The following is a 23465-nucleotide window of genomic DNA, read 5'->3' as shown; positions in this document are numbered from 1 at the left end:
CCTAGAAGGTCTCCCATCTCACCAGAGAGATTTCCAGGCTTCTGGAGAGTGGATACTCCCACAAGCTGTGAAAGACCAAGGATCAAACTCATTCCTAGTGCAGCTCCACCAGGGCTCAAAATAACCCCATTCTTTCTCCATGACAGACTGGTTTTTAAGGCTCTGATCCTGGGAAATGCTGAGCACCCTCATCTCCAAATGATTTCAATGGGAGCTGAAGGTGCTCAGCATGATACAGGATCAAGCCCATAGTATCTTCCCAAGTATTTCCCTTCAGTGATTCCTTTTCTTTTCCTCTTGACATATTCGCAGGAGCTCATTTTGTTCTTTCTTGCCCACTTTCCTAACCTCTGAGCTCCTTTACCTCATTTCTTTGCCCTTCCTGGTGTTGACACTTCCTCTGCTTCCGTGGGAGTTCTTTACATTCTTTTTTCCCCACCCGACTTACCTGTAACAAAGTAAGCACCGTCTGATGTGATATCCATCCCGTTGATGGAGCCTGTCAGAGAGCCCTCCAAATCTCTAATTGCAGAACCATCAAATACCTCCCAGTATCCAATCTAGAAACAAGATCAGAAAGAGGAACTCACTTGCGCAGCATTGCTGTGAAGATTACCACTGCTTCTGGAGGACAGCATTAACCTGGACAGCGATTAACCGAAATCATAAGCTTACTCACGTGCCCAATTCCCTCCCATATAACAGCTGCCTTTCTACCACGGGGATGCCGACACTGGCTTGATAATAACCTGGCATGATCTAATTGGAAGCTGAAATTCCAGACAGTGACCAGTCTTGCTGTCATGTCGCTTGAGGTTCTGAGCTACTTCCTGCTAACTTTCTGCGGTTGTGCTCACCTTTCTGTCTGTTCCACTAGTGATTATCTGGTACTCCTCTGGATGGTAACACACACATTGGAACAAGGTGTTGGCCAGGATCATCTGATTCCTCATAAAACGTCTGAAAAATATCCCCAAAGCAGCCTGAGTCAGAGGCTTATCAAAGTTCATCTCTTTCTTCCTAAGACAGCTTCACCTCCTCTGAGCCTGAGGTGTTTCCCCAGGTAAGACCCATCCCATACTGGTCTGAGAACAGGATTTCATAAGGTACAGATAATGTGGAACTCATTTGATCAGAGGAACACCCTCCCATTGCCTATCCATGCTGTGTGTTCTCCCACCCTGTGACCCCTTCACTGCCTTACCAGTCCCTGCTTTATAAGACCTTTTGTATCATAATGGGCAAAAATCTTTTATTTCAGGACACCTTATTCAGTGGAACTTTCACTACCCAGGGTATCCTGTGCGTGGGGTGGCTCTGCCGGGAGCTTTACAAGCACGCCCCTATGCCCATAAAGTGGCACAGTCAGAGAAGAATAGCTGAGAAGTGCTGTATTGCTGGGGAAGAGTAATCTCCTTACACGAGATCCCAGATGATGCACGTTCCATCAATGCTGGCTGTGACACACTCCCGGTTGTTCTTCTTAATCTTGATACAAGACACAGCAGATATGTGCTCCTTCAGAACTTCCTCTAGTTTGCGAGTGTTCTGACCAATTTCCCACACCCTCACCTGCAAACCAGCCACAAATACACACCTTTGTAATGCATGTTCCTTGCTGAACTAAAGTTGAACTAAAAGTGATTCCTGAGCTCTGGGTTTTTCCTGCAGCATCTAATGGCATCTCTAGGACATGGAGCTAAGAGGGATGCTGCGTTTCTTGCCCTGCTTCCATTTCTTGGGGATCAGTGATAGCAGCAACACAGATCCTCAAACTCTTGAGGTCAATGGCTAAACTTTGGTCTATTTCGTTTTCATAAGGATTTGGCCTTACCAGAATTAAAGTCAAGTTCATCACTCATGGAGCCACCACAGTCCCACTGCTTGGGACTCTTACTGCCAGTCTAGATTGCAGAGCTAATAATAGATTATAATTATAACCTTGACTTCCGCTGCTTTCAGAATGCCGGGCAATATTCCTACTGTGAAAACATACCAGTAAAATAATCTCTTCTCTTACAAGTCAGACTATACCTATTCTTTTGACAGCATTTCAATGGGAGAACTGTTCTTAGACACTAAACAAAGCAACCTTGGCTGCTTGACTCTGTAACCTAGACTGGCAGTAAGAGTCACCTACCTTGTCTCCCCAACATCCTGGGACTGACATGGCTACAACACTGTGTACAATAAGAGTCCCAGGAATATGGGAAGTTACCCACTGCTTGAGGAGCCATGTAAATAGGCCTTTTCGCCATGGGCTTTGGATTTGGGTGTTGGGAGAAAGAAAGGGAGGAGAATGAAACGAACCTGCATAAGGCAATCCGAACTGTCTAAGCAGGGAAGGACTGGGGCTGGTAAAGCTATGTTAGAAGGAAAATCTGTTCTCAAGACAGGCTTGCAAACAATGACTAATGCAGATGAACCAAATATAGGTGACAGACAGACTGACAAATGGGATTAAGGGGCATGTGCAGCGTTAGAAGGATTTTCTACAGCTGGCATGCCAGGAGTAATCAGAGGGTACAACTCCAAGTCACAGTATGAGCAAGAGTGAAGATTTACTTACATCAGGCACTAACATTTTGGAACTGAGTCTTGTGCTTAAGTGAGGCAAGCAGAGATGATGCTCAGATTCTGCCTAGGTGGTTATTAGGTAGATTGACAACAGCGCGAGTCAGCCCTGAGAGATTTTAGGCACACATTACCTGCCCTTCACCTCCTCCACTGATGATCCTTTTACAGTCACTTGTGGCAGCGATGGCGGTCACTCCCATGCTATGGGCATGGTCAATCACATACATGAGTCGGCCAGTCTCTGGGGTGAAGGCACGGATTTTCCCATCGTTCCAAGCTGATGCAATATAGAAACGGTTTACATTATTTATTGTTCTCCTCCCTATCCCCCTCCCCAAACTCCCCCTCCTTTTTTTTTTTTTTTTGTTTTAAAAGAACTCCTTCACACTGATGCCCCTATTAGCCACCAGCATGTATGTAAAACCCTCTTCAGTGTCTAGAACACAGAACCATAGTTCCAATCAGCAGTGGAAGATTTCACTCCCTCTAGGTTTTGCTTTGGTGATGATGGAGGTGAGCGTAGCTACTCTCAACGGGGGGACTGCAGTAGCTCCGCTGCTACCACTCAGCACAAGACAATGGCTAAGGGATCTATATAAAGGTGCGCCACACCCCTGCTCTCAACCGCAACCCCAACCCACATGACAGTGTGAACCTGAACTCCACAATGTGCCAGAATTCACACCCTCTATGTAGGCTTCCCAAATCCTGCCCTTCTGACACACTATTTCCATGGTGCCTGGGGATTCGCAGCTGTGGAGCAGGGTTTACTGGGCTTACTATAAACAGAAACCTTTTGGTCAATGCAATTAATTGAAACAATTCCAGGCTTTGGTCCTCCCTCCTATTAGATCCTATTTCCTTAAAAGCAAGCAGCAATTTGAGACTGAATCTAAACACGGAGATCGCTGATCAGTACCTGAAATAATGCTCTTGCCGTCTCTCATGAAGTCTATGGCATGGCAGGTCATATTGGGGATCGTGATTCGTAAGAGCTCCCTGTTTTCTGGCGTGTGCCACACTCGGATGTCACTCTTGGAGCAGGTGGCAAACAAGTCAGAGGTTCCCCTGGGGAAGGCAGAAAAGCAAGTAACTGAAGGCCAGAGCTTGGGAACCATATCCTCATTATATCTTAACTTCCCCTCCATTGCTTCGCTATTTGACGTTACTAATGTTCAACCGTAGTCTTCCCAGTAGAGGATACCATAGTTAAGGTTGAAGGACCATTTTCATTTTTTACACCTGATTTTCTGAGAGGTTCGCTTTTTGGGATGAAACTTTCCAAGTTTGGTCTCACCTCAAAGATGAATTTTATGGGAAGTTTAAAGTAAGCCCCACAGTCATATTTCAAGGCTTTTGCTTTAAAATAGAATTTATGACTTTTTTTGGCCCACATGTATTAAAAAAAAAGATGAAACTTCAGATATTGTGCACAGCCAGCCCTACAAATAGAAAAAACAATGGTGTTTGCACCGACATAGCTTTTTGTTAAGTATTCCTTGCACAATACAATAACGTAGTGTCTTAGCTATGTATTTTGAGATCTACAAAATGGTTGAATCTTAGATCCATAGCTTTGCATAAAATACACTTGCGCAGTTCTAAAATGCTGCAGCTAGAGGTTTTCCCTTTTCTCTCCCAAAAAACCTAAACAAAAAAGAAATGGAAAATTAAATACACAGACCATTGCCTGATGTAAACTGTCAATGAAGTTATGACCAATAACACCAGATGAAGATCTGCCCTGTATTACTTTAACAAAACTTTTAGATTGTGCATTTGGACAGGAAATGTCTGGAAATAAAAAAGTTATACTAACCTACATTTTGCATACAATACAGTTTCTTTAGCTAGGATGTTAAACGTATACCTCAACAGACACAGTGCAGACAAAGAAGGTTGATACAAAAACTGACACGTTAATACCCTGGGTTGCGTGTGTGTAAATTTGCAACCCTAAGCTTTGCAATAAGTTTGCTTACATAGATACTATAAGAAATGTTAGAATACAAGCACTTTCAAATGAAGAGGGCTAGATACAAGAAAGATTTGTTGATTCTCCAAGACTAATATCAGGTGCCAATGACAGGCTCCTTTTTGTCATGATGCATTTCTTACCCCCCCTTAATGAGCCAAGAACACTGTTGGGGGAATTAGACCAGGCTGCAAAAGTCTACTGAAGCATATCTGACATTGAAGCATGAGCCTTCACATTTTTAGGTTCACAGGACAAAACCAGATCAATTTCTTTGGAAAGAGGAAATAATTATAACGATTTTAGTTTTGTTTAAAAATTTGCACATTTGCCCTTCTACCTGATGAGCAGCCAGAAGCCTCGTGATATTTCAAGAGTGCGAAGTTACATTTGAGTCTGCAGGATTCTAAAGTTTACAGCTGCTGTTGGGGTGGGGAAGGGAACTGCTCTCCATCTCCATGCGAGTAAATCACAAAAGTTCTCATGCCCAGGCTGATGGCAGTCACCTTTGTTTGGGTAGTGATGGACATCCAGATCACCAAAAACAAAGGGGCAACGTGCTTTAAACCAAGCAGTTGGCTTTTGAAAAGAAAGCAGCACTTATTTTAAAGCACTGTCCCCAAATTTCAGTGAAAAGATTAATTGCACATGCAGTAAGGTGGGATGTTAGTTATGTATGAAAATAAGCAAACCGTGCATCCCATAGTGACAGAGAAGCTGGAGAGTGAGATCCAGAAAGCAATCTGTCAGGCATCATTGTCTCCCTAGCACCCTCTCCTGGCTGCTGACCCACTCTTTCCCTATGCAAGGTATGATCCAGCCCTTTCTCTCCCCGACTTAGCCTTTTCATTTGATTTATTTCGCTGTCAGTCACAGTTATTAGATACAGAACATTCTCTGCCCCACCTGGGCTTCATACAATTTTATACTATAGTCTCAAGACAAGCAAAAAGTCTTTTACCCAGCTGGGGTTGCTATAGTGTAATCAAGGACTCTCAATCAGTCTTTCACCCCTGTTCTCACCCCTTTTCCAGGGAACCCTTGTGGGAGCCTTCACTTCTCCTTCTACTCAGCTCACCTGGGGCTCCTGCCAGAGCCTTTCCAGGCCTCTAACAGCTTTCCTTCACTTCCTTTCCACTGAGCTTCCCTGCTGACCTTTAGAGGGGCCAGCTATCCTTCCTTAGGCCTGACCTCGAGGAGGGGAGTAATTACCCACAGGTGGGCTGGACCACTCTCCCCTTAAAAGTGTCAGGCCAGCTGGTGACAAGATCACATGCCTTTTGTTCAACATCACCACCAATAAGAACCAGAAGGACATAGAAAACTAAGAGTGACACGTCAAAGTAGAGCTCCTTCAAACCAGGCATTCTGAGATGCTTTATAAAACAGGATAACATCAGCAGTTGAAGTATTTTGGAATAAGCCAGGCCACAGAATAGAGTTTAGATCTGGGTTTTAAAGCCTGGGATAGATACTGTTCAAGAGGAGATAACGGAAGTAATTTTCAGAGTACTAGTAGTAAGAGAGACCCACCATCTCTAAACCCAGCTCATCTGAATGCCTTCTTCCCAGGATGTGTTAGTCAAGGCAGGGCATCAGATCATTGAAAAGTGCTAAATAATTTACTGATTAAGCTAGAGACGTGCAGGTTTGTACACTGGTGTATAGCGAGGAGCTGGAGGGCTTCTTGCACTCCTGTTTTATTTGCTATACATTTTGCTGTAACTCAATAGAGTTTGACACTTCATGTCTTAACACCAGCATGCCAAAACTCAAAACCTCCCTCCGTATCAAACTGCCACCCTCCCTTTGCACTGCAGGGCGAGTGACTGAGCTATCATTTTTATGAAACATCATGATCCTAACATTCACCGCAAAGGGGAATTTTCCTGTCTGTTCATGAGACAAGCATGACTAGAAGCCACATCTGTGAAGTTAGCACTGTGCATCAAGATTCCTGAATTGAATATAACATGCCATACTGTTAAACACACAACTACAAGTGATGTTGATCAACCCAAAGTCTGTTTTGACAGCTGTGTTAGATATTAGATGATGTTCAAGGCACTGGATCAGACAGCAGGAGTGCAGCCGTTTCTGCAAGCATACACTCCATTCAACCCAGTAAATGCAGGAAACCATGAAAGACACATGAAATGTCAAGTTTCACGTTAGTCAGGAGCTGAAGGACCCCAGGATCTCATAGCATTTTTCCCAACAATAGGGTTGTTAACACCAGTGTTACCCAAATTCCAATTTACGTAATTACAGTCTGCCTACTTAAAATTCTTCATGTAGATTCAATTAGAGAAGTTATTTTTCACTTCTCCAAGCTGAACTGCTGTTTAGTGCTTCTCAGACGCTGCTGACTGCCAGCCCAGATGCGGCTGTATTTCAGTAGTGGAGGAAGAGATTCCTACGTGTAAATCAGCATGGCTTTGGGAACCTTCTGTACAGAAGGTGCTGTACAGATATCTTCATCAAACCTGCAGCTTCCTCCCCCACCCCACCTTTGTCAAGAACAAAAGTGCTCCCTTCCAGTTATACTAACGATGGAAAAATGATGTCGTGGATGGCTTCGTTATGACAGGTGGCAATGAGCTCCTCTTTAAACTCATTGTAGTTAAGGCGATAAATCTGGGAGTCCTCTGTTCCTACAAAGAACTGGTGACCTTGACCTCTGAGCGTGAGGGAAGTGACGCCACCTTGGACTTGAATTTTCCTGTTAAGACAAAGCAGAAATTCGCACTTGATTTTTCTTACCTCTCTCACCTTCCTGCATTAGTTTTTTGTTTGGCCTCTGCTTTATCTTCTTCTCACCTATGTGCCATATTAGGTCAAGGTATCAACAAGAAGAAACATTGGCAAGTCCAACATTCCATTTTCTGTGACGTTTGTTTGCATTTCATGTGATCCCCAGAGTCTCAGGGATTTTCTATATGGGGAAATAACTTGGAATAGCTATTGCAGAATATTCTGCATTAGCTGCCTGTGTGGACCCCCTTATTCTGCACTAACATACACTTTGGAAATGGATTAAACTAATGCACACAAAGCCACACAAAGGTGTAGAATAAGAGCATCCACATGGGAAGTTAGTGTGGAATGGCTACTGTGCTTTACAGTCACAGAGCAGCTTATTTCACAATAACTTCCACATACAGACAATCCCAAATCTGGCAGGAACTGAGAAAACACTCTCCCCGCCACACAGTTAGACTAGGGTCTATGTAAACATACCTTATTTACTCTTATTAGTGGTGTGCTTACTTAGCATATCCCCAAGAGTATTCCAGGCAATTCTGAACTCAATATATGGGGAATAGTTTAAATCTAATACAACTATGCCATCAAAATGCACACCTAGATTGCTTGCGGGAAACTATGTCTATAGCTGTCTTTTGCATGCACAAGGGAATGGTTCGTGAGTACTTAGCCACACAGTTTTAATACCTTTGTCTTCATAGCAAGTGACAAAACGCCTGTAGTATACAACATCTGCTCACAACCACTTTTTTGTTAAGATTACAAGGGGGCAGATACCCAGCTGGTGAAATCGATGTAATTTTATTGATTTAATGTCACTATGTCAATTTACACCAGTTTAGGATCTGACACCAAGCCTATAGAAGTAAATGTGGTCATTTAAAATTAACAATGAACATTGGCACAAACATTTGTAAATGAATTGATAAAGACATGCAACATATTTCAATCTGTCACTATTTCATTCTGCAAGAAGTGCTGTCCATTTTGACAGTGTTTACTTGCGTTTGGAAAACCGATCCACTGAGATTTCTCTCAATTTCATTAACTAAAAAGCCACCAACACTGGTAGTTAGTGTGCCATGGAAAGCGAACACTACTGCCCCATCCCATTGCTACTCTGTGGAAATACCACTACACTCTCCTGCTGCTTTGGTCTACAGACTCACTTGATTGGTTTGTAGTTTGATCCTTTACAGAGAGCTACAATCCCTCCTCCGGTGCCGACTACTAAATCTCCTGTCTTCAGCAAAAGCAAAACTGTGACTCCCTACGAGAAAACAGGATTAACACACCATTGTATGGAAGCAGAGTCTCTTTACTGGTGCTGCCGTTCTGAAGAGCTCAGACAGAGTCTTTGTCATGCCCCTGAGGCGGTGCTTATGTCATTCACATATTGCTTTATAAGTACTGCTCCACTGCTAAAAAGTAGTCCTTCCAAAAGGCAAAGGGAGACAGCATTTATCAGATACAGGTATCTGAACAGCTAGTGTACACATGTTAAAGAAGTGCAAGCAAGTAACGATAGCATTAATCCTATAAAGCAACTAGGACTAGGCATGCACACCCATGGTTAACCATTCTAGCACAGAATACATGCATCCTTCCACAGGGGATTATTTTATTGTGCATTGAAGCAACACAGTATAACTCAGCCTCAGCTTTCTCCCTCACAGCAGTGTTTCAGGTTTTCTGCACAACCTCTTCATCCCAGATCCTAGTTCCCAGTGCTCCAGAGAATCACTTGCACCTCCCTTCTATTGAGGATGGGGTTAACAAGCTATACCGATCACTGGGAGCCCTCTGGAACCAGTTGCTATAGAGAGACAAAACACTAGTGCTGGTCCAAATCCTGATGTCCTTCCTCAGGCAAATCCCTCTCCCTCCCAACTTTAGAGAGAGGTTTCCTTCAGTATAGAAGGAGCAAAAACTGAGTGAAGATGTGAGGATCTGGCTCTTTATTAAATGAGGTCACTCTCTTGCTGTCAAAAATCTGGACTGTGAAGTAAGTTGTATTGCTAAGCAAAGATGTGCTCCCAGTACGTCAGATCCATTCCCACTAAGAGAGCCGTCAACTCCACTGCCAGCTCCAATGGGACAGTACCCATACTGCAGTATCTTCAGCTGTTACAATTCCTGGCATTGTCTCACTTACAGGATTCAGTTTAGTTTAGTTCCCAGATCCCTCTTTACCCTCTCCCTGGCTGAGGCACTCTCTGCTTTTCCTTACACATGTCTCCCACTCTTGCATACAGGGATGTAATGAATACATCAATTAGGAGCACTGCAGCTTATTGTGGCCGTGTTTTGTGCAGCCACATTTCTGGAAGTTTACGGCAGAAACCAGTTAATGCCAATATCCTCCCATCTCCCTGTGCCTTCTCTCCTCTACAGAGTTTCCCTGAATCATTTAGCTCAGAACATGTATCTGACAACCCTTATGATATTACCAATATTTACAGTATTTGGTGTTTTTCCTCATAGTCCTCTCTGCTCCAGGAATCATGGGATTATGCGAGAACCTCAGCTTTCATTTTAACAAATTGGACATTTCTAACACTCATGGTTGTGGAAAAAAAGCATGAAAATGTGAACTCTCAAAGGTCAAGAACCAGAAGGCAAATAAAAAGAACCTAACATTTTAAAAACCTGTCTAATTTTTAAACCAATCTCCTGATTTTTGAACAAACAGCAATATTGTACAAGGTATTGTGTCTGAGCCCACAGTACTGGTATTCCCAGACCAGGTCCTAGACAAATATTAAATCAGGCCCAGCCCTGCTTAGCTTCTAGGATCAGAAACGTTCAGGACAGCACGGCCAGACAGCAAATTTGCAGGCCCTTTGTGCGGAAATGATTAAGATTCTATGGGATCATGATGGGAGGGCCAAATTAGAGAGGAAAATAGTAAGGGTATTTGAACTTTCAGGTCCAGGAGGGGATCTGTAAGAGAATCCAGACAGTATGGACTAAATGATAGTACAGTTCATAGAGAAAGTAGGTTGAGTTTGCTTTGGTCCAGTTGTCCAATTGAGTGGAATCAACTGTATTCATTTTCAAGTCTTGCTTACGCTTCATGGAATATTTTTTTTTAAATATTCTCCATAGAGGTTACTGTCAGATTAGCCGCGTTACTCATCTGTTCAGAAAACAAAACAAAACAGTCAAGCATATCTGCATGAAAAAGGGCCTTCATTTCTATTTGCATTTTTCTATTTTTATCCTATTTGCATTTTTCTCTTTTTATTTCCACAAGCTTATTCCTCTCTTGAAATCAGGATTCTCTGTGACATCATGAGTAATTGTGGAAAATTATGTCATACACAGAGGATGTTTTTTCCATCAAATAGAGAAAAACATTAGGAAGGAAGCCTGTTTTCATGCAACTAATCTTAGGAAAAGGATGAGAACAGAGAAAACAAACCCAGAAAATATGATCTAGAAATAGAATTGTTTCTAAACAGAATGTTTTTTCAAGTTTTCTATAAGGTATCAGCAGCTGTTTCTGAGTCCCGTTATCAGATACCCATCAACTTTGCTTTTGATCTACTACTTTGCAGTGTTTTTCTGTAAAATTCTCCCGTTTCAAACACCCTTTGGGTTTAGGGTTATGGCAAGTGGTGAAATTACAGATCAAACAAACAATAGAGAATTTATATAATTACAGCTCTCAACTACCTGCTAATAAATGTGTGTTTTTATGGCACTCCTAACACTGCTTTAATTTTTCTAGATATCCTGTTTAATTTCCCTAAGTTGGGACTGAAATAGGTATCACAAACTGTGAAAAATCAAGAAAAAACAACAACAATGGAGTCCTGTAGCACTTTAAAGACTAACAAATTTCTGCAGGCATAAGATTTTGTGGGCTGCAGCCCACTTCATCAGATGCATGGAATGGTAATCACAGATAGAAGGTATATATATACATCCAAGAGTAAGAAACAACAATGGGGAGGGCAAGTGCTAAGAAAGTCAATTCAGTTAGGGTAGATGAGGCCTATTCACAACCATGGATTAGAAGGTGAGAATGTGAACAGTGATAATTACTTCTTGTAATGAGAGAACCATTCCAAGTCCATATTCAGACCCAGTCTGATTGTGTCAAGTTTGCAGATGACTTCCAGCTCTGCAGTTTCTCACTGGTCTGTTTTTGAAGATTTTTTGTAGAAGTATTGCAACTTTCAAGTCAGCTACAGAGTGTCCTGGGAGACTGAAGTGCTCTCCGACTGGTTTATGGATGTTACCATTTTTTATGTCTGATTTGTGTCCATTTATTATTTTGCGTAGAGACAGTCCGGTTTGGCCAATGTACTTGGCAGAGGAGCATTGCTGGCACATGATGGCATATATAACATTAGTAGATATGTAGGTGAATGAGCTCCATATGGTGTGGCTGATGTGGTTAGGACCTGTGATGGTGTCACTAGAGTCGATGTGTGGGCAGAGTTGACATTGGGGTTTGTTGCGGAGATAGGTTCCTGGGTTAGTGTTCTTGTTGTATGGTTGCTGGTGAGTATTTGCTTCAGGTTGGGGGGCTGTCTGTAAGCAAGGATAGGTCTGCCTCCCACAGCTTGAGTGACTGAGGGATCATCTGCTAGGATAGGTTGTAGATCCTTAATGATGTGTTGGAGAGATTTTAGCTGGGGGCTGTAGGTGATGGCCAGTGGTGTTCTGTTTGTTTTCTTTACAGGGTTTGTCCTGTAGTAGGTGACTTCTGGGTACACGTCTGGCTCTGTCAATTTGTTTCTTCACTTCTCCAGGTGGGTATTGTAGTTTTAAGAATGTTTCATTGAGATCCTGTAGGTGTTTGTCTCTGTCTGAGGGATCGGAGCAAATCCAGTTGCATCTTAGGGCTTGGCTGTAGACAATGGATCGTGTAATGTGTCCAGGGTGGAAGCTGGAGGCATGAAGATACGTATTGTGGTAAGTTGGTTTTCGGTATAGGGTGGTATTAATGTGACCAGCCTTTATTTGTATTGTAGTGTCCAGGAAGTGGATTTCTTGTGTGGACTGATCCAGGCTGAGGTTGATAGTGGGATGGAAATTATTGAAATCCCGGTGAAATTCTTCAAGGGACTCTTTCCCGTGCGTCCAGATGATAAAATTGTCATCAATGTAGCGTAGGTAAAGAAGAGGTGTTTGGGGACGAGTTTTAAGGAAGCGTTGTTCTAGGTCAGCCATAAAAATGTTGGCATACTGTGGGGCCATGCAGGTGCCCATAGCTGTGCCACTGACTTGAAGGTATAGATTGTCTCCAAATCTGAAGTAGTTGTGGGTCAAGACAAAGTTGAGCTACCAGGTGTGCCATATCATCATCAGGGAAAATGTTCCTGATGGCTTGTAATCCATCTCTGTGTGGAATGTTGTTGTAGAGAGCTTCTACATCCATAGTGGCTAGGATGGTGTTTTCTGGGAGATAGGGCCTTAAACTGGTCAGAACACATATGGTTAGATGTGTCATCATGATCAGTCTGATTTCAACCCTTCTTTTATAAACAGGCTTCTTTCCTGTCAAGATTGTTCTTTGAATCACCATGAGTAAGCCAACAGTTTTATAATCCACACTTGTTATTCACAACATCAAGCAATTCATATTAATGACACAATTAATACTGTTTTATATCCTGTCTTTTGTAGATGAAACACTAAGTCTCCTAAGAAACCACTGTCTTGAAGTACACTGATTTCAGAGACAATTCTCAAATCAACTCAAGCGTGCCTATTTCTCCATAACGGTACGTTTTCCCTTGTCCCATTCTGATCTCTTCCAGGCTTCTTTGCTGCACCGTGAACTCTTGCTCTTCACCTTAAAATTGTTTATAGATTTATTACAACGTAAACGCTCCAGGAATTTCTAGAAAATTATTTACAAGTCACCTATCCCACTTTGCACCTAAGTAACCAGCTTGCAATTCCTTAAGCATACAATGTGACTAAAAAAAATTAGTGTTTATAGGTCCAAGATTTATTGTCTTTACAGAAACTCCTTTTTTAAAAAAAATGCCATACAGAAAAACTTGGTTTAAAAAACAAGTTGCAAGTGAAAGCAATGCACTTTACTATCACATCTTATAAAAGTCAAGCATTTAAATACCAAGAGATGAACAATTATGGCCCTGATTACCCTTACACTGCCTACTTAAGAAGCAGTGTAATTGCTCGTCCCAGAATATGAGAGAGACAAGGTGGTTGAAGTAATATCGTTTATTGGACCAACTTCTGTTGGTGAGACGGACAAGCTTCCTCAGATCTGGGAAAGGTACTCCCTGCGTCACAGCAAAATGCAAGGTGGAACAGATTGTTTGGCATAAGTAGTTAGCACATATTGTAAGGGACCATTTAAGATAGAGTGGCCCATTAATCTCCATCACCAAACAAGAACACTCCATGAGAGAAGTAGATCACATTATGGAATGGACCAACCAAATACCCCGAGAGAACCTGCTTCAATACAGAAATAAAACCCACTCTGACGACACATACCTCATTGTTACCAAGCACCCCACAATGGACTCCATACAGGATATCATCAAATAATTACATTCCATACTCGATGGGGACCCCACCAGGGAAGAAATCTTTCCTGAACCCCCATTTCTGGCCTTCAAACAATCCCCCAACCTCTCCAAGCTCATCATCAGAAGCAAGCTCCTTGCAGACCAGTACACACCAACTCAAAGCAGCACCAGACTCTACCAGAACAACAGTAGCAAAACCTGCAGACATATCTCCACTACTACAATGATCAACACCCCTTACAACTCACTTTTCAAGACCATGGATCCTACATATTCCTATCACAACATGTGGTGTTCCTCATCAAGTGCATTAAATGCACCAACAACAACTGTGGGTGAAACAAGATAATCACCATGCTCTTGAATGAACTCATACAGCAAAATGATAAAAGACAAAAACACCCTATCAGCTGTGGGTGAATACTTTTCATAACGTGATCACTCTGTAGATGATCTATCAGTCCTCATTCTCAAAGGAGACTGCACAACACTTTCCAAATACGAGCTTGGGGGTTTAAATTCATTACTGTGCTAGACGCCAAAAATCATGGGCTGAACAGAGACACTGGATTTATGGCTTATTATAACAATCTGTAACCCAATAACCCCATCTTTTATGACTGCAGAGGTGTTACCAGGGCATGCTACCCTGAATGGTCCCTTACAATATGTGCTAACTATTTATGCTGAGCAATCTGTTTCACCTTGCATTTTGCTGTGACGCTAGGAGCATCTTTCCCTTTTTGTAGAGCAAAATGGCGTTCTCCATGCATGGTGATCTTGCACACACCATACATGCAAGGTCATACTGTGCAGAGCAACATGGTATCCCCGGCATACTAGGGATCGCTGCAACCCCATGCTGACGGTGTGACTGCATAGAATCATAGAAGCTTAGGGAAGAAAGGGACCACAGGAGTTCATCTAGTCCAACCCCCTTGTTCAAAGCAGGACCAACCCCAACCAAATCATCCCAGCCAGGGCTTTGTCAACCTGGGCCTTAAAAACCTCGGAGGATGGAAAGTCCATCAACTTCCTAGGTAACCCATTCCAGGGCTTCACCACCCTCCTAGTGAAAAAGTTTTTCATAATATCCAACCTAGACCTCCCTCACTGCAACTTGAGACCATTGCTCCTAGTTCTGTCATCTGCCATCATTCAGAACAACCTAGCTCCATCCTCCCTTGAACCCCGCCTCAGGTTGTTGAAGGCTGTTATCAAATCCCCCCTCACTCTTCTCTTCTGCAGACTAAACAAGCCCAGTTCCCTCAGCCTCTCCTCAGAAGTCATGTGCCTTAGCCCCCTAATCATTTTCATTGCCCTCCGCTGGATTCTCTCCAATTTGTCCAAACCTTTTCTGTAATGGGGGGCCGGCCCAAAACTGGACACAATACTCCAGATGTGGCCTCACCAGTACCGAACACAGGGAAATAATCACTTCCCTCGATCGGTTGGCAATGCTTCTACTAATGCAACCCAATATGCTGTTAGTCTTCTTGGCAACAAGGGCACACCGTTGACTTATATCCAGCTTTTTGTCCACTGTAACCCCCCCGTCCTTTTCTGCAGAACTGCTGCTTATGCAGTTAGTCCCCAGTCTGTAGCAGTGCATGGGATTCTTCTGTCCTAAGTGCAGGACTCTACACTTATCCTTGTTGAACCTCTTCAGATTTCTTTTGGCCCCCTCTAATTTGTCTAAGTCATTCTGTATTCTATCCCTACCCTCCAGGGTATCTAGCACTCCCCCCAGCTTAGTGTTACCTGCAAACTTGCTGAGGGTGCAATCCACCCCATCCTCCAGATCATTTATGAAGACGTTGAACAAAACCAGCCACAGAACTGACCCCTGGGTCACTCCGCTTATTATTGGCTGCCAACTAGATATCAAGCCGTTGATCACTACTCGCTGAGCCCAATGATCTAGCCAGCTTTCTATCTACCTTATAGACCAATCATGCAACCCATCCACCTACGCACCCATATAGTCCATTTATCCAACACATTTGGGGTCATGACCCACGGTTTGGGAACCACTGGGCTAATACCATCCCTCACCTTACAGGGGTGTTGTAAACATAAATTAATTCATGTTTGTGAAGCATTCAGATATTATAGTGATGAGTGTCATAGAAAAATCCATGAAGAAGTTAATAAGGCTGTCTTCAGAGTAGGGTCTAAATAGTGTGCTGTAAATATGGTTTTGGGCCACACATTGAATAATGAGAAAACAAAATACTGAAGAGCTGTTCATTAAGTGAGCACCTTTCATCTTGTGCACTGAATGATGCAGGGGTCCTGTGAAAAAATACTATGTCATGTAATTAAAGACTGTATTATAATGCATACGCACAAAGGGAGCACATTAAGGTTGCACAGGCAACCTTCATTCTGGCCAGGGAGTCAGACTGGTATTTATTTTGGTTTTGTTCAGGTTTGTGTCCAGTTCTGGCTCAAGCTATCAAAACAAAATAAAATAGTTCAGTTACTGATTCAAATCGAATTTCAATCTTAGTGGAAGTAAATTAAAAAATGAGAGTTGAAATTTAAACTATTTTGATTTTTGACTATTTATTTTTTAATTTTATGTTTTCTTAGTATTTTTGTGTTGTCCAATAAATTTGATTTTTTTTACAAACAATTTGTCTGAGCAATCTAAAAATCTCATCTTCTAATATTTGCTCTGTCATATAGGATGTCTGCAGTGAAAGGATACATTTGAGTTTGGGGCATGGACCCTGCTTTAAGTGGGGCAACTGCAGGGAGGAACTGCCCCAGGGATTGAGGATGGGTAGGAGGAGGCATATCTTGGGTGAGAAGGGTTGGGGAACCCATTACCTTCTTCCTTCTCGTTAACTCCTGGGACCAGGAAGCACTCCACCTCTTCTCTCCCTAGGAAGGGATGAGTATTTCAGAGAAACCTCATGTGGCGTTTCCACTTCTGCCTCCCTACTCTTGTGGACTAACCTTCTAATCTCATTTTCTTATCAGTATACTGGGGCAAGCCTTTCTGGTAGCAATCACATGCCTATTTGTATTTTGTTGTCTCGTGTTATAATGAAAATAAGTCCACAGTAGTATTTTAAAATATTGAGCTTCAAAAACACTGAACCTTTATTTTAACCGGTAACCCAATTTTTTTTTTCAGTTTGGTTCAGGTTCAGGTTCAGTAAGTAGGACAAAATTATGTTTCCAGTTCAATTCTGGTTCATGTAAAAATACTGGTTTGAACAGATTCTTCAGTTCTGGTTCGTCTTCCTGATTCTGGCATTTTCCTACTTTTCAGTGCTTGACTTTGCAACCTTAATAATGTTCCTTGAACATTGGTATTTTGTGTGTAATTTCTTACATTTTTAAAAAAGCATAGAACTGAAATCCATCATGTGGAACCATATTGATGCCTATATGGTCCTCAGCAGTGTTGGAACCTTTAGATCCATTGCACAGATCTCTGCTGCATCAGCTAATGGACTAACTGATAGCAGTAGTACGTTCTCATCGGCCATGTGGATCAGCACTAGAGTGGGATGGGACATGCACTTTGCTTGTGAGGCCTGGTCTACACTGACAATGGTGGTTGACATAACGCGGCTTACGTCGACCACCTAAAGTATGCTTCTCCACTGGCATGTCAGTTCTGCTGACCTAAATCGCAGTAAAATTCGACTTAAAAAAACCATCTCTGCAAGTGGTGTTATGCTAAAGTTGAATTCTATGGATCGAACGAGCATCAGTGTAAGCAGAGTGCAATGTAAATGGACATCATTGGCTTCCAGGAGGTATCCCATAATGCTTTGTTGTGACCACTCTGGACATTTGCACTCTGCTGCACCATGGCCACGTAAACAGGAAACAGCTCCTTCTCTCAAGCCCCAGTAAATTTTGAATTCCCATTTTCTGTTTGGTCAATGTGGAGAGAGCTTTGTAGCTGAACTGCTTATGGTGACTGCACGCCCCAAAGGCGCTCCCACCTGAAGTCGACCTGAAGTCTTGGATCTCATCAGCGTGTGGGGTGAAGAGTCTGTTCTGGCTCCGCGCCAAATCAGCAAAAGAAATTTAAATATCTACAAGAAGATATTGCATGGTAGGGTGGAGAAGGGCCACAACAGGGACGCGCAGCAGTGCCGTATTAAAATCAAAGAGCTGAGGCAGGCATATCAGAAAGCTAGCGAGGTGAACAGTTGTTCTGGCTCATCACTGAAGACGTGCTGCTTTTATAAGGAGCTGCATGCGAGTCTCGATGGTGACCCCATCACTGTGCCACTTCGCAGCAATGATACCTTTGAAGAATCCCAGTCCAGGATGAATGAGGAGGACTCTCTGTGGATGAGGAGGAGAACAGGGGGCAGGAGAGCAGGGTATCCATTCTCCCAGAGACCCAGGACCTGTTCGTTACCCCAGAGCAGCACAGCTGGGAACAGGACAGCGTTACAGACCGAGATGCACATCTAGTGAGTGTGTATAGCAAATCGCATTTCTCTGATCATGGCCGCAGTCCAGCTTCTTATTTTGGGGGAAAGGGGAGTTTGAGAGGATGGGTTTGCTAGGGGTTGGTAAACTTAAGCAGAGGATTACTCCCTAAACAGACTATTTATGTGCACAGGGATTCTCTAAGACTCCTCCGTGAATATCTCAAGGAAACTTTCATGTAGGTACTCTGCAATCCTTTGCAGAAGGTTTATGGGGAGGGTAGCCTTATTTCTTCTGCCACGGCAGGACACTTTTCCCTGCCACTCTGCTATTAAATGAGCAGGCATCATTGCAGAACACAGCATAGCAGCATAAGGGCCAGGCCTGTACCCCATGCTTGACGGAAATCTTCCCTTTCCGCTTGCGTTACCCTTAGGAGACTGATATCACACATGGTCACCTAGGGAAGATGGCGCAAGTTTACAGTACCTGACCAACATAGTCACTGTGTGTTATTCCCCCGCCATGGATGGTGTCCCTGGGCCCCTACACAGATATTTCCTAGCCATGACATTGTTGGCATGGGCGTTATGGGTCTGGGAACTGGTGCCCCCTTTTTTTTTTTTTCTCCTCCAGCGACACTTCACCCACACCCTCCTCCAATCCCATTTGATCAACTCCTCCCAAACCGGTCTTTAGGATGGTAAAGAGAAGCCCAGTGATCCTTTTCCTTGATTATGTGTGGATTGAGGAAATTAGTGCTATACAGACTTCCCTGTAATGGATGCAAGGGCCCCTTACTTACCCTGTCTGGAACGGCACTCCGACCCGTGCGATAGGTACAGATTGGTATGCGGGTCTGGCTTTGCCTGGGAATTCTTTTTACAATGTAACATTTCTTTTATTCCTATGGGGTAAGCTAACAATGGCAGCTAGCAAGGGGCAAGCGTTCCAGCTACCGTCATGGGCGGAAAGAAGGAACTGGGGACCCGCGGGGTCGATGGCGCCATGTATACCGCGGTATGAGTGTGGCACTCCAGGGGGTGTCGGAGCTGACCCTGCAGGGGTTGCTAGGGCAAAAAAGCTTCAGGAGACTCGTGCACGGGGCGCGCACTCACCTATGTTGGAATGCATATGAGCAATCACTCGAAGAGAGAACTTTTTGCTTTGCTTGCCTTACAGTAGACACCTCGACCTTCATCCCAGTTTCCACTCCCGCAGAGCGCCTTTCCCAGATTAGGAAGCAGAAAAAAGACCTCGGGATGACATGTTCAGTGAAATAATGAACATCTCCACAGCTGCTGACACAGAGCTCAGAGCCTGGAGGATGGTCCTTGTCAGAAAAACTAAATATGGACATGGAACACAGAAAATCAGCATAGGAGCAGGAGTGCGCAACATAACAGGATGTTGCATATTATGGGGGATCAGTCTGACATGCTGAGGCATCTGGTAGAGCTCCAAGTAGACTCCCTCTGCAGCATCTGCAAAACGCTCAGCCAACAAGCTGTTTCCTAGCCCCCACCTCACGCACTCTAGGAGAAGATTGAGCGGGGTGCAGTATGTGCTGCACTCCACACCCATGGAGGTGAGCAGAAAGAGATGACGGCCCCTTGAAGAACCAGGAATGTGTGTGATTTGCTGCTTGTACAGTCACACTTTGCACTGGCTGCTCAAGCAGCCTGATGAGAATGTTAAATTATCTTCCTTTCCCCCCACTGTAATGGGTCACCAATAAAACTTTACTGCTTTAAAAAATATTTATCTTTATTCATGCAGAGCTCAGGGATTGCTGGTGGGGAAAGAAGGGGAAGGGACTGATGGTACAGGGTGGGGGGATGGGAAGGGAAGGCACAGTACTGACAGACGGACATTACTGCAGTTCATTGCAAAAACGGGTTTTCAACGCTTCCCTGAGGTGCAGCACTCTGCGGTTGGCTCTTAGCATAACACTGCTCAAAATTTGCGGCCAGCCTATCAGCCTCCATGACCTAACTCTGGGGGAACTTTTCCCCCTTTGTTTTACTCACATTATGGAGCACACAGCAGGCAGAAATAACAGTTGGGATGTTGCAGCCACTGAGATCTAACCCAGTGAGCAAGCAGTGCCATCTTGCCTTTAAGCGGCAAAATGCACATTCCATCACCATGCTGCACTTGCCGAGCCTATTATTGAAACGCTCCTTCTCACTGTCCAGGTGCCCAGTGAATGGCTTCATTAGCCAGGGGAACAAGGGGTAGGCAGGATCCTCCAGGATCCCTATTGGCATTTCAACATCGCCAATACTTATTTTTGGATAAGGGAAGAAAGTGCCGCCTGCATCTTTTTTAACAGACCTGAGTTCCTAAAGATGCGTGCGACATGCACCTTTCTAGACTACCCCACACTGATGTCGGTGAAATGTCCTCTGTGATCCACAAGTGCCTGCAACACCATTGAGAAATATCCCTTTTGGTTTATGTAACTCTGGGGCAAGGTGGTCCGGTGCTAAGATAGGGATATGCATGCCATCTATCGTCCCCCCACAGTTTGGGAACCCCACTGCAGCAAACCTGTCCACTACGTCCTGCACGTTTCCCAAAGTCACTATCCTTCTTAGCAGAAGTCTATTAATGGCCTGGCACACTTGCATCACAGCAGGTCCCACGGTGGATTTACTGACTCCAAATTGATTCCCAACTGACCAGCAGCAGTCTGGGGTTGCTAGCTTCCACAGAGCAGTGGCCACTCGCTTCTCCACTGTCCAAGCAGGTCTCAAGCAAGTATTCATGCACTTCAGGGCTGGGGACAGCTCTGTCCAAAGTTCAAAGAAAGTGGCCTTTTACATACAAAAGTTCTGCAGCCACTGTTCATCATCCCACACTTTCATAACGACGCGGTCCCACCAGTCAGTGCTCGTTTCCCGGGACCAGAACCGGCGCTTCACAGACTGAAGATGGTGCATGACAACCTGCAGCAAATGGGAATTGCTTCGCTTTATGGCTTGTAGCAGGGTGGCCTCAGTAACACTGCAATTTTCCACGCTGTAGCTCCTGTCTTGGCCTTGAAAGTACTGCAGGATAAGTCATGAGGTATTTGTGATGCCCACAATGATAGTGCAGAGCTGAGTGGGCTCCACGCCTCTTCAGCAACGGTGTGCGTGCAGCAGAGACTGAAGAGTTTAGAAAAACGGTGCGAAAAAGTGTTTGTCCGTTTGTTTGGGACAAGAAGGGAGGGAGCACGTTGCATCATGGGAGGACGACAACCTTCCCAAAAGCCTCTGTGTCTAGTTGTACTGTGGGATAGCTACCAACAGTGCACTGCTTTGATTGTCAACCCAAGTGCGGCTAGTGGGGACGCAATACCCCGGCGCAATGAGCATGATGTGATCACGCTCCTGCGATTTCTAAAATTCAGCAGGTGAAAGTCGATTTAAAATAAATCGACTTCACTCCACAGAGTAGACATACCCACAGTTTCATAGATGTTTGCTGATAGCAGAGGAGTAGTAAGACTCGTGAATCTTGGGTTCCATTCCAAGCTCTGAAAGAGTGTGTTCTCTAGTGGGCACACACTCTTCTGCCCGCTTCCCTCAAGCCTGACACTTTCTGTCCTGGACCGGAGCTTGGTGGAGAGGGTGGACCTGGACTCCCCTACACCAGATAGTACACATCAGGGGCCTTCATTTAAGACAAGATGCCTATGGGAGCAGACCTTGATTATTCAAAAGCCTAGATCCCGCTATCCTAGTGCAGGAGGGGGGCACAAGAAACCCCTGCCTGTCCACTAGACACCACTGGGTGGCTCACTGTTTACACTGCCGCAAGGAGCTTACAATCTAAGTACACTGAGCGCACAGAAGAGCCAAGCTCCTGCTCTCAGGTCCAATGCCCAGCCCCACCCCAGCCTGGAGAAACAGGGAGCAACCATTACATGAAAGTCCCTAGGAGCCCCTGTAGCCCTGGGCTGGAGCATGCTCAGTTGCTCTGTACGAATAGTGCAGTCCAGTCAGCACTGGGAGCTGTGAGAAGCTTAAACATGGCTCAGTGAGGATGGAATCTTCCAAGATTTTAGCTGTTCAGCTCTAGAAAGTCTCTACTGAGCATATGTGAAATACGTGATTTTCAAAGGCTTATAACTGAGACAGAATTGGGCAGATTTTCATAGGGACAGCAAAAGGCACATCCCTGATACAAAGGTCACGCCACTACCAAATTTCAAATATCTGCTTCAAAGCATGGCGGCACTAGAGCATTTCAAAGGAAAGAGCACTAGAATTTTTTCACCTGGGCAAAACAACATATTTTCCTCCAGCTTTGTTCTGGGAAACGGCTGAACCATTTTGGCTGAAATTTTCCAAAAAATTCAACATGAGGCAGATGAGATGCAGCATGGAAAATTTTGGCCCAAATGGTTAAAGCTTGGCAAAGTTATACGCAACAGAAAACAGGGTCTTACATTGGGAAATGTGGGCAATTTTAACAGTAGGCAGCGCTACCAGCCCTGCCTATATCATGGCCCTCCCCGCAAACAAGGTTCTGCTCCTCTCCTGGCATCAGAAACTAATGGAGAAGATTTAAACCAGTCTGTTTCCATTTCATCATTTACTAATGGACATTTTCTACAGCACTTTTCTCTAGAATAGTTCCTCTCCACTGTCCCTGGAGTCTCCTCCCACCACATACTAATCTAGAGCTGATTTCTGAGGGCAGAGAAAGGTGTACCTCCACTTCCAGATGCCTTGGAGGTTGCTAGAAACTGGGTGGATAAAAGGATGTGTTGGTTCTATCTGATGAGGCCAAGGAATATAGTCTCTCCTCTTCCCTATTAAGCCAGAGGAAAGGATTGGGGATGGGGACACCATGCTTGCAGGAGGGTTATTTTCCGCTCTGTCCCCAACCTTCCAACATGGTTGGGAGGAGAAATTGCCAGTTAGTGGGACTGTTAACTGCTAACATCGCATCAGGGGAAGCAGGCTGAAGACCCAATCCCACTGAAAATTATTTGGCTGAATTCAGATGTCGAACACTGCCCAACATCCAATCTATTCAGCAATTGTTATATGTAATCTGGTTATCCCTACCTCTTAGGTCCTTTCCATTATTACTGTAGACCTTGGTTAAAGAAAGTACAAGTGAGCTAAGTACAGCAGAGGAAATAGCTGCCAAAGCTAACTTCTCCTTTCTTTGTGAAATGGAACTCCCTTGGTGCTTTTAATCTGCATTGGTAAAATCAAGAG

At 44.1% G+C, this 23465-nt stretch overlaps 1 protein-coding gene across 2 annotated transcripts in view; it reads right to left on the bottom strand.

Moving 5' to 3' along the window:
• CFAP52 (cilia and flagella associated protein 52) overlaps positions 1-23465 on the bottom strand; it is a 36524-nt gene that overhangs the window by 1022 nt on the left and 12037 nt on the right. For both annotated transcript variants that reach the window (XM_067547884.1, XM_067547883.1), the window contains exons 7-13: positions 8488-8588; positions 7104-7274; positions 3497-3645; positions 2709-2854; positions 1421-1572; positions 858-960; positions 449-560 (exon numbers count right to left, since the gene is read on the bottom strand). In XM_067547884.1, the coding sequence (XP_067403985.1) occupies positions 449-560; positions 858-960; positions 1421-1572; positions 2709-2854; positions 3497-3645; positions 7104-7274; positions 8488-8588 (934 nt within the window). The remainder of the gene's footprint in view (positions 1-448; positions 561-857; positions 961-1420; positions 1573-2708; positions 2855-3496; positions 3646-7103; positions 7275-8487; positions 8589-23465) is intronic.

Source organism: Emydura macquarii, unplaced genomic scaffold, assembly GCF_026122565.2.
Source record: "Emydura macquarii macquarii isolate MOO-44397 ecotype Brisbane River unplaced genomic scaffold, CSIRO-AGI_Emac_v2 contig_1230, whole genome shotgun sequence".
Classification (NCBI taxonomy): domain Eukaryota; kingdom Metazoa; phylum Chordata; order Testudines; family Chelidae; genus Emydura; species Emydura macquarii.
This window is presented reverse-complemented; position numbering and strand designations above follow the sequence as displayed.